Source organism: Anomaloglossus baeobatrachus, chromosome 5 (genome assembly GCF_048569485.1).
Source record: "Anomaloglossus baeobatrachus isolate aAnoBae1 chromosome 5, aAnoBae1.hap1, whole genome shotgun sequence".
In the NCBI taxonomy this organism is placed as follows: domain Eukaryota; kingdom Metazoa; phylum Chordata; class Amphibia; order Anura; family Aromobatidae; genus Anomaloglossus; species Anomaloglossus baeobatrachus.
The window spans coordinates 103130103-103142322 of record NC_134357.1 but is presented as its reverse complement, the minus strand read 5'-3'; the positions used below and the strand labels follow the sequence as shown (position 1 = coordinate 103142322).

Here is a 12220-nt window from a genome sequence, read left to right as displayed (position 1 = left end):
GGTGCAATAAACAAAAAAATAAAAATATTAAAAACTGCTGGAGTGACTCTTTAAAAGGTAGGGGGGTGGGGGAGAGGGGTTGGGAGTCCAGGCAGGTAAGGACTTCTCTGCACTCTCAGACCAGAGTTCTGACATTGTTACAAGTGCTCAGTGAAACCCCTCCCAAATAATCACCTTCTATCCGGGCCAAATACCACGTTACATTTTCAGACCAACCATAATTCAACGGCAACAGCTACATTTAATGTCTTTAACCCCTTCACGACCTTTGACGTACCGTAAATGCGGGCTCACACGCTGAGCCTGCATCTCTCCTAGCACATAATGGCTGATCTGATCAGCCGACACGTGTCTTTAACAGCTGTGGCTGCATCGGAGACCCGCCCGCGGCTGTTACACAGTTAAATTTCGCTGTCAATCTCTGACAGCTGGATTTAAATACAAGCTAGCAGGAATTACACCATTGCCCGCTCCCATCGGCGGCCAAGTGACGTAATAGTAGGGCGCCAATGGGTTGTCATGACAGCCAGGGGTCAACTGCTGACCCTCTTAGGTCATCACGATCCTCCTGTGAACAACGACTGCGAGTCGCCATTTATAGGAGATAATGATGCTGAAGCACTGCTCTGTATAGCAGAAGCGATCGGATGATCGCAACTTCACGTTCCCCATTAGTAAATACAATAGAAAGCGAGAAAAAAGTTTAAATCACCCCCACCTCTTTTTGCCATAATGAAAATAAAAGTTAAAAATAAATAGACTTTGCTATTGACGAGTTCAAAAATGTCTGATCACAATATAAAATTAATCAGGTCAGAAAAAAAAAAAACCACCAAAATTATTTATTTATTTTTTTTTGGCCACTGCAACAATGCAATAAGAGGCGCTCAATACATCGCAACTACTCAAAAAGGTATCAAAAAGGTCAGCTCAGGGTGCAAAAAATAAGCCGTCACACACCCCCGAATCCCAAAAACTGAAAATGGTGCCGTGTTTTTTTTTTTTTGTTTTTTTTTTACTACAAATTCCTAAATTTTTATTCACCAATAAAAAAAAAAAAAAAATACATATTTGGTATCTACATACTCGTACTGACAGAATCATAATGCCAGGTTCGTGTGACTATGTAGTGAACATGATAAATTAAAAATAAAAAAAAACAAACAACTTGTGGAATTTAACTTTTTTTGCAATTTCACTGCACATGGAATGATGTTTCCCGTTTCCTACTACAATAAATTTCAATGAAATCATTAATTTTGCTAAGTACAACTCAGCCTGCAAAAAAAGCACTCATACAGCTACACAGACAGGAAAATACAGAAAGTTATGGCTCTTAGAACCGGAGGAAAAAAACGAAAAATCACCGGGTGGTGAAAGGGTTGATGAGGTTTCACTATACGAGTTGATACTTGCAGTTTTCCTAAATTAACTAGGGGGCACGCAAGGATTCAGCATATAATCTTTGACATATATCAATGCTATATTATTCTCTGGGTTTTAACAGCAACAGACCAACCGCAAGGTTATCAGAAACTTTGTGCCAACAACTACAAACTATATACAGTGGTGCACGCGTGGTCCACAGCCACCCGAGTGTGCGTGACAAGGAGCTGGCTTTCTGCTGGATTTCACATCTTATTTAGAGAGTAGATGAGTTACTACAAAATGACTCGAGCGGCTGCTTTATAGTCAAGAAGATCACATGTGTAGGAGGGACTTTCTGGGCACATTTCCTGGGGAGCAGCCATATTTAGGAGCAGTAAAGTCTTTATACCAAATTCTCCCACATGTAAGAAATCGCTCAGATCATTCTTCAAGTGAGAACTAAAGTTAGAAGAATTTCACACCCCTAATTAAGGGAACTGCATTTTGCGAATATAAGTACACACAAAAATGCTGGCCTGCAGACTATTCTAATTATTATGCAAATGGTGAGGCCTAGCTATATTGCTTCATGGCAGGAACTCTGCTGAGAGTGAGGAAGCGAATACTACAGCTATGTGCCATGTAGCAACCACAAACCCTGGTAATCAAATCCATCAGCTCCAGAAGCACGCTCTTAAGGCCCGTTTCACACGTCAGTGAAAAACACTGACGTTTTTCACTGGCGTGTAAAACACGCACATGTCCCTCCGTGTGGCGTGATTCAGGGCACACGTGGGTTGTCTAAGTGCAATCCGGGCTCCGTTCTCCGTGGTCCGTGATTGCACTTAGAAATTAACTCACCTGTGCGCGCACCCGCTCTCCATGGTGCTGATCGCTCCCGCGGTTTAGCATCCGGCCGGCGCTGACCCCCGCAGCAGCTGCTTCCGGGTCGGCTGTGTCGTGCATCATGAATATGCGCGACAGTAATGAGCCGGCTTAGAAGCAGCAGGGAGAACGGGCTGCAGAGAGCGTCGCTGGAGCCGGGTGAGTAAAAATGATTTTTATTTTAAAAGCACGTTTTTTTCTGGCACGTGTTGCACGGACCACACCACTGCGTGGTCCGTGGGACATCAGTGATGCCAGAAAAAAAATGAACATGTCTCCGTGCGGCAATCACGCACACGCGGGTACGCCGCACAGAAACACGTGCAGTGAAAAATCACTGATGTGTGAGCAGACCCATTCATTAGAATGGGTCTGCGTATGTCAGTGATTCTGGTACGTTTAAAAAAAAGCACAAACGTACCAGAATCACTGACATGTGAAAGAGGCCTAACAGTTAGGCTACGAGCCCACGATCCGGACATGCTACATTATGGATGCAGCGTGTCTCCTCCTGCGGAGCCACGAGTGCTGTCTACAGGAGACCACAGTGGCCCGTGACCACCATCAGGGTTCGGACACTGCAGAGTTCCTATTCTCCCTGCGTAAAACACTCACGGCTCTGCCGATACATTGACATGCTGTGGTTCGGAAAGCCGCACAGCATTTCAGTTTACGCTGCAGGAAAAACAAGCACAATGGGCAGGAGATTTCTATAAATCCATCCACTGTGCTTGTACCGTACAACGCAGCGTTATTTGGGGTGAAAACACGCTGCGTCTAAAGCGCTGATCAAGGGGACGCTGCCTTAACGGTTCTCATGCAAAAAAGCTGCACAGAACACAGGTAGGAATGTGCACCCAGACAATGATTAGGTGCTGGTATACACCAGGTATACCAGACAATATTTAGAGCCATAAGTGAAGGACTCCCCACAATCTACAGCAGTACAGAGCTATCTAATTCTGTAAGAGAAGTAAAATCTTGCAGATTATTCTAGGAGCAAAACACTTTAGCTTCACATAATCCAAACTCCTATCAAAAATGTGCAGCAACAAGAGGTCAGTCCACCCGTTATCTGACACCAAAGCTTCTCATCAGGAGGCTGGAAAGTCAAATCACAAGAGCCTCCCAGATAAATTCACAGAGAATGCAAGAAGCAGTGATAGCGAGTATTATCATACTCGGGTGCTCGGTACGCAATAAGAGCAATTGGATGCTCAGATGGACGCGACTCATAACGAGTATAATGGAAGTCTAAGGGAGGACTCAAAAATGCTCGAGTCCCCCTGACTTCTATACTCCGGTACTCCCATCCAAGCATCCAACTGCTCGTTCGGAGTACCGAGCACATCAGTACAAGTAATGTTTCTGGTGTATCTTCTTCAGATGACTGTTATTCCTCCTGGATAATTATGAAAAATTTGAAAAGGAGGGAAAAAATAAATATCGATATCATAGGGGGTGCCCCCACAGTAGTAGTATTGTGCGCAGCAAAACTAAAATTTGTAACAGGAATGGAAAAAAAATATGTAGACTGTCCCCTCAGTTCCAGTCCGTCAATGTTAGTCTGTTCACTGTAATTTGTATGTGAACCCTTTTCACATGTACAGCACCACAGATCCAACGGTACGCAAAGGAAAAACATCTAGTCCTCTTAAGGTGGTGTCACACACAGCGACGACGACAACGACGTCGCTGCTACGTCACCATTTTCTGTGACGTTGCAGCGACGTCCCATCGCTGTCGCTGTGTGTGACATCCAGCAACGAGCTGGCCCCTGCTGTGAGGTCGTTGCTGAATGTCCTGCTTCATTTTTTCATCGTCGCTCTCCCGCTGTGACGCACACATCGCTGTGTGTGACAGCGAGAGAGCGACGAAATGAAGCGAGCAGGGAGCAGGAGCCGGCGTCTGGCAGCTGCGGAAAGCTGTAACCAGGGTAAACATCGGGTAACCAAGGGAAGACCTTTCCCTGGTTACCCGATATTTACCTTCGTTACCAGCCTCCGCCGCTCTCGCTGCCAGTGCCGGCTCCCTGCTCTCTGCACATGTAGCTGCAGTACACATCAGGTAATTAACCCTATATGTACTGTAGTTAGGAGAGCAAGGAGCCAGCGCTAAGCAGTGTGCGCGGCTCCCTGCACTGTGACATGTAGCTGCAGTACACATCGGGTTAATTAACCCGATGTGTACTGTAGCTAGGAGAGCAGGGAGCCAGCGCTAAGCAGTGTGCGCGGCTCCCTGCACTGTGACATGTAGCTGCAGTACACATTGGGTTAATTAACCCGATGTGTACTGTAGCTAGGAGAGCAGGGAGCCAGCGCTAAGCAGTGTGCGCGGCTCCCTGCACTGTGACATGTAGCTGCAGTACACATTGGGTTAATTAACCCGATGTGTACTGTAGCTAGGAGAGCAGGGAGCCAGCGCTAAGCAGTGTGCGCGGCTCCCTGCACTGTGACATGTAGCTGCAGTACACATTGGGTTAATTAACCCGATGTGTACTGTAGCTAGGAGAGCAGGGAGCCAGCGCTAAGCAGTGTGCGAGGCTCCCTGCTCTCTGCACATGTAGCGATGTTATGATCGCTGCTGCATCGCTGTGTTTGACAGCTAAGCAGCGATCATAACAGCGACTTACAAGGTCGCTGTTACGTCACAGAAAATGGTGACGTAACAGCGATGCCGTCGCTGTCGCTATGTGTGAACCCAGCTTTAGGCTATGTTTACATGTTGCTGTATTGCTGCGTTTTTTCGTGCATGTATAACCTGCTCTCGATAGTAAAGAAGCCACTTTTTAAAAAGCGAGCTTTGCTGCGTTATTTGACATGTCCATAGTGCATGTTTGATGAAGTTGGTTATATTTTCTAAAAACACATGGTTGCCTTTTTTTTTTTTTTAACATCCTCCTCGCTTTCTGTGATGAAAAATTGGTGTAGAAATGCTGAAGGGACACGCTGCAGTATTCAAACAACGCAAGTTATCCAATGCAATCAGGAAAAAAAAAAAAAAAGCAATCGTGTGCATGAGATTTCTGGAATTTCATAACCTTTGGTGATGCTGTAAAAAGCAGATTTTAATTTGCACCAAAAAAAAAAAAAAAAAAAAAAAAGAATAAAATGCAATGTGTGAACCTAGCCTTAATGGGAACCAATCACCAGGATTTTCCTATATAACCTAAAGCCCGTGATATCACTGTGTGTTATCACAGATGTTTAGGTTTTGAAATCCAAGAAAGTAAAGTTTATAAAATCATCAGCTTCTTGAGTGACAGCAGCTGAGGATCAGATCATATCGGGGGGGAAGGGGGGGTATTCATAGCTATCCCCTCCCCGTTATAATTAGCATAAATATTATACAAACTGGGGGGAGGGGATAGCTATGAATACCCCCCCCAGATATCTGATCCTCAGCTGCTGTCACTCAAGAAGCTGATGATTTTATAAACTTTACTTTCTTGGATTTCAAAACTTAAACATCTGAGCTGAGCACCACAGGCATGTAGAGAATCATCCTGATAGTGCCAGTATAGCAATGGCTTTAGGTTATATAGGACAATCCTGGTGACTGGTTCCCTGTAAAGGGATACCATTGCTCACACGGCTCTATGAGCAAATAAATGTAAAGAAAACCAGTCAAACATGGTCGATTTCTTTTTCCTTACCGCATGACTACCAAGATACAGAATGATCTACCTAGGAATTGGCACAGTCAATACTACCCCTATCAGAGGGTACTGCTACTGACACTTCTGTAATACAGGAGCCAGATGTAAAGCACTTTGATAGACCGCAACAGAAAAAAATATGCAGAGCACCTGGCTACTTCACTTTGGCATTACACATATAGCAAGTTGCCATTTATTTGCATAGGAAAAGTAAAAGCCATGCATATGATGAAGACACGTGCCAATTCACACGTATGGAACAATTTGAAGACATTTCTGTAACAAATCTTCCACACTTTGCATTTATCCTTCCATTAGGCCTGTTCAAATGGCTATAAGAGCCACCAACACCAGTCCCCAAGAGCCACCAACACCACTCCCCAAGAGCCACCAACACCAGTCCCCAAGAGCCACCAACACCACTCCCCAAGAGCCACCAACACCACTCCTCAAGAGCCAACAGTGCATGGTTTCAAGATTTTATTGCAAACGTGAAGGAATTATATGTGCAATAATAAGGTAATCCTGAAAACTTAATCTGTTGCGGGCCCGAGAACTGGAGTTGGGGAACACTATGGCTGCATGAATTGAAATGAGGTTCAAGTAACGAACATCGATTAATTGCTTGGCAATGCTAGGCTCTGCAGGAGCCTCTTGTGGCTGAACTATATCCATCTCATACAGGCAGAGTGATTCTTTACACAAATCATCCGTATGATCACAACCCTTACCCTTAGGCTGTGCGCCCACGGGACTCTGTATCTGCGGATTTTTCTGCATCAAAATCCGCAGCTTTCCCCCGGAATCCGCACCTTTTCATAGGTGTGGATTTTGTTGCGGATTTTGCGTTTTTTTTTTTAATTCAATTGAATAGGCAAAATCCGCACGAAAATCCGCAATAATTGACATGCTGATTTTTCCGCACGAAAATCCGCACGATTTCTGCTGCGGAAAAATGCGCAGCGTGGGCACAACATTTCCCAAATGCCATAGAAATGAAATGACTGGGGAGCAGCTGTGCTGCAGATTTCTGGAAAATCCGCGGCTTTTCCGCGAGAAATCCGCGGCAAAATCCGCGCATTTTCCGCAGCGTGGGCACACAGCCTTAAAGCGAACCTGTCAGGTCCCATATGTATTCTGAGCTATAAGCAGTGTGTTCTGTGGCCTAATAACCCCTTCCTACCCATCCCTGTGTTGTAATATTGTGGATTATTTAAGTAATAAAAAAGATTTTATTACTTACATATTCACTATGTAAATGAGCAGGGGCTCTAGCCCCATGGGCGTCACATAGCCCTGTGGGAGCTTGCATGTTTTACATGGTATCATGCCCCTGTGAGCGTGATATCATGGATATATATATGCGATGTCACCATCAGTGTCTTCAGATCCCACACGTGCGCACTTACCATTTCCGCAGCAGTTATCCGGGTGCTTGCTTCTCTGCTTCAGACGCGCACTGTGCATGCTCAGTAGACTCCTGCGGTTCCGGTCACGTGCAGAGCGTGTCTAAAGCAGAGAAGCAAGCACCCAGATAACAGCTGCGGGAATGGTAAGTGCGCACGCACGGGATTTTAAGACGCTGATGGTGACGTAGCACATGTAAATCCATGTTATCACGCCCACAGGGGTGTGATACCACAGGAAACATGCAAATGCCCACAGGGCAACGTGACGCCCATGGGGCTACAGCCTCTGATCACTTACATAGGGAATATGTAAGTAATAAAACGTTTTTTATTACTTTCATATTCCACAATATTACAACACAGGGATGGGTAAGAAGGGGTTATTGGGCCACAGAACACCCTGCTTAGACGGCTTTCACACATCCGGTTTTTGCAATGCGGCTCAATCCGGCTCAAAAACCTATACAACAAATGTGGCGAAAAAAAAACGGATCCGTTGCATAAGTTTTTCCATGCAGCCCATCCGTTTTTTGACGGATGTGGCTTGATACTGAGCATGCGCAGTGCAAAAATCCGCATCCAGCGGCCGGATGCGTTTTTTGGCGCAGGACGCCGCATCCGGCGTTCATAGGCTTGCATTGTTAATCACCCCGTATCGCGCCGTATCTGGCGTGTTGCGTTCTTTTTCACCGCACAAAAAAATGTGCCAGGCAACATTCCATTCGGCCGCCACATGGGCTAAATATTCCGCATCCGGCAAAAAACGGACGAAACGCAAGGCCATGCGGCACAATATGGCGCTAATGCAAGTCTATGCGGGAAAAAACGCAACCGGCGGCAAAACAGTTGCGTTTTTTCTGCAGAGTGCCGTATTGTGCCGCACTGCAAAAACCGGATGTGTGAAAGCAGCCTTATAGCTCAGAATGCATATGGGACCTGGCAGGTTCCCTTTAAAGCTGAAACCTAATGACACAATGCAGAAACTACAGCACACCTAGGATGTGCACACATCAAAGAGTTTCACTTCTGCACAGCAGCCTGGCTCTTGGTCACAGAGGCACGATCTAACAGACATAACTACACCTATGCTTATGATAGCGAAGAGCTCAAAAAACAGTGTATCATCATTTGTGGCCAGTCCAACGCCACAGAAATAAGCAAAAATTCTGTATTCTGACATACATGGTAATTGCATAGCTGCATAATCCTGACCCTTATCTTCATCCCATCATTAAAATGCCCGCACATTAGGTAAATGGTCAGATTGCAGATTACAGACCCCCTGCAATTTAATTTGCAGAATTGCATTTAGAGAAAAGTGGAAAAAAATACTATGACGTCACCTGAAGAGATGTGCCCTGGACTCGCTGAAACCAATGGAGAAGGGACAGAAATCATGTGAATAGCTGAATCGCTGTGCTGATATCCTACACAGAAGCAAACAGTGAAATAGAGGGGGGAGAAAAAAAAAAAATCTATCTGGATTAGAGCCACAGCAACTAGCTATCCTCTACCAAGGGAATGAAAAATGACTGCAAGGAGTCTGATGCAATCCTTGTACGTGCAGCCTTAATTTTCATTTTAATCTGATCTGTGACTGAGCGAAGGCCTCAGCAGCATTAGATTCTCAGCCTCTGAATGATCTGGGAAGAGAGACTGAAACACCAGATGAAAGAGGAAATCATGTAGAAAAACTCACATCTGCGAATGCATCACGAGCACCCACTGCCCTAATAGAGAGGTGCAGCAAAGAGGACGCTCATACGACTATGCAAAAACCCAAGGAACCAGGCACACGTCACTCTGCATTGAGCAAGTGTCACCACTCAGACAAGTGCACATTAAACCACAGATCGCTGTCTTAATCTCCATACCCAGTGCAAAGACAAGAGGCCCAGACTGCTAGATAACCATCTGCCATGTAATAACCTTTATACAATGCACCATGATTGTTAGTAGGGACAATCTCAGTATTGGCACGTGTGGCTGTATGAAATCTTACCAACAGGTTCTGCAGCTCTGAATGTGACCACCATAATCCCCCCTTATTTTGCAGCATTGGAGAAAATCTTTTCCTCTACAGTGACAATTTATCTGACTGGTGTAATTATGGGACTAGATACAGAAAAAAACTCACAAGACAAGCAATACTGGAAAAAACTTTGCATGGAAAGTCATTCCATTCTAACTAGAGCAGAATCCCAGTAGTTTTAACGGAATAGCTGACCATCTGTCCAATTACTGGGGAATATGCAATGGGTGGGGGTCTGAACAGGGCACCTGCCACCACATGACACCACCTGGGGGAAACCTTCAGGACTGATCTGCAAAAAAAAAAAAAAAAAAAAAAAAAAAACAGGGAAGCCCCCACCAAATAGACTAAACCAGAGACAATACAAAGGGCCAACCTCAGCGAGATAGTGTGCAGAACGAAAATACCAACCAGTCCCTACTCCAAGGTATCCATGTCCCACATCATCAGCCATGTCAGCACAATGGGAACAGCCCAAAGCCAACTGTGCCAGGTGTGGAAGAGGGGCTGCTGTAGTCGGAGCGCTACTCCAGGGGGCAGGCAGCCAATTTCTTACATTCCCCACTACATTAGAACATTTTGCTTCCCATGGAGTTACTCCGTGAAGGCTCCTCTCCACTAACGGACCAGAATCCTAAAAGCTTCAGGACTTTTTGGTACAAGGATGATATCGCCGGGTAACAAAGAAAATATACTCTTATGGAAAATGCCTCCTTCCCACCTCAGTGCCCGGACAACATAGTACCATGTCAGAACCAAATGGCATCAGAGAAGTTTACTGGGAGCTGTGAACCCGGCTGTGACATTGTAGGTTCATCCCCCCTCCCCCATTGACATTAGTTAACAGCATTGCCCACTAGTCTGACCCAGTAAAATGCACAGTAAACCTAATAAATAAAAAACAGCCTCAAAGAAAGCCCAAAACGCCCCTTCAATTTAAAGCCCCCAGGATGCAGAAATCAGCGCCCATACAGGGCTCTCAGATTATCCTGCCTCCTGCAAATAAACGGTTTTGCTACAATAATTGTAACATTAGCAAAATATAAAATGTTACGTTGTGAACTGATGGCAAAGTAAGCAGTCCACTCATCACAACCGCACAGGAGAAACGCACCAGCAGAGAGGGCCTGCCACTCCAGAGAGCAGCTATTGTCCACTGTTATCAGCCACACAAGGATGCCAGTCAGGCTGTGACAGCAAGGCCATGATCACACACATCACCAGGACCCCACCAGAGTGGGACCCCCATCATCACCAGGACCCCACCAGAGTGGGACCCCCATCATCACCAGGACCCCACCAGAGTGGGACCCCCATCATCACCAGGACCCCACCATAGTGGGACCCCCATCATCACCAGGACCCCACCAGAGTGGGACCCCCATCATCACCAGGACCCCACCAGAGTGGGACCCCCATCATCACCAGGACCCCACCAGAGTGGGACCCCCATCATCACCAGGACCCCACCATAGTGGGACCCCCATCATCACCAGGACCCCACCAGAGTGGAACCCCCATCATCACCAGGACCCCACCAGAGTGGGACCCCCATAATCACCAGAACCCCACCATAGTGGGACCCTCATCATCACCAGGACCCCACCATAGTGGGACCCTCATCATCACCAGGACCCCACCATAGTGGGACCCTCATCATCACCAGGACCCCACCATAGTGGGACCCTCATCATCACCAGGACCCCACCATAGTGGGACCCCCATCATCACCAGGACCCCACCATAGTGGGACCCCCATCATCACCAGGACCCCACCATAGTGGGACCCCCATCATCACCAGGACCCCACCATAGTGAGACCCCCACCATCATCAGTGCATCCATCCTCCTGCAGATGATGGGGGAGTTGTGCGCTGTACAGAAATGGATACAGGTCAAGTCCAAGTCGAATCCATCCTCCTGGTATCGCCTTTTGTTCCTGCTGACGAACTCCTTGATGATGGCGGTCATGTCGGGGAGCCTGGGGGTGGGGAAGAAGGAGGAGAGGGGGGCTGAGAGGTGCTGCTGGTGGGGGGCAGCAGCGGCCCCGGCTCCGGGATCTGCCTCCTCTCCCCGGCCGTTCAGGTCCCCTCTCCGCCCCCTTCTCCTCCTCCTGCTGCTGCTGCTGCTCCGGGGGCTGCCGGGGGAGGCCAGAGTCTGGCCGGAGGGGGCGCCGGAGAAGCGGGGGATGCGGCCTACTCCCAGGCAGAGCCCTGGTGGAGTCTGGGGTACGAGTCCTTCCCGGGTCTCCCCTCTGCACCGGCCGGGCTCGGTGTCGTGCTCCACAGGAGAGAAGCTGTGTGTCCGTCCTCCGCTCAGGCGCTCGGCGCCGGCTCTCCAGCTCGTTATGCCGCCGGTGCAGGACGGCCCGCTGTGCTCGGTGCAGGAGCCCGCCCGCCGCGTCTCATGTCTCCGCCGCTGCACGCTCAAGCTCCCATCATGGCTTCCCAGCGAGAGTCAGCGAACGAGCAACGACGCGTATCCCTCCGCAGCCACTGCTCAGATCACTCCGCCGGCCTCACACAACATAGTCCGCCTCCCTCCCTCTCCGCGCCACTTCTTGTCACCCGTCAGCCGAGCCCTTGTCCTAAACCTCTACAGAGCAGCCCTATATTATCTACTGCAACTCAATCCGTGTGACCCTGTAACGTGAACACCGGGGTTCACTGTAAAAGAGGACGGATTCCACGTTTGCTGCGGAAGGATATTTTTCTCGTTAGTTTTAATAGGCTGGGACTATTTTTTGTTCCTTCAGGAGGGGGAGTCACGTGGTACATAAGTGGGGAACTTTTGCAAAATGTCATTTTTTTCTGCACTTCATTTCCCTCTCTTCCTCTTGCTTGTAGAAAAAAAAGTGAGAGGCCTTTT

At 47.5% G+C, this 12220-nt stretch overlaps 1 protein-coding gene across 1 annotated transcript in view; it reads right to left on the bottom strand.

Moving 5' to 3' along the window:
• Positions 1-11802, bottom strand: part of PTEN (phosphatase and tensin homolog) — a 107284-nt gene extending 95482 nt beyond the window's left edge. The window contains exon 1 of the mRNA XM_075348735.1: positions 11245-11802. Coding sequence (XP_075204850.1) covers positions 11245-11323 — 79 coding nt within the window. The 5' untranslated portion in view covers positions 11324-11802. The remainder of the gene's footprint in view (positions 1-11244) is intronic.
• Positions 11803-12220: the final 418 nt, after the last annotated feature.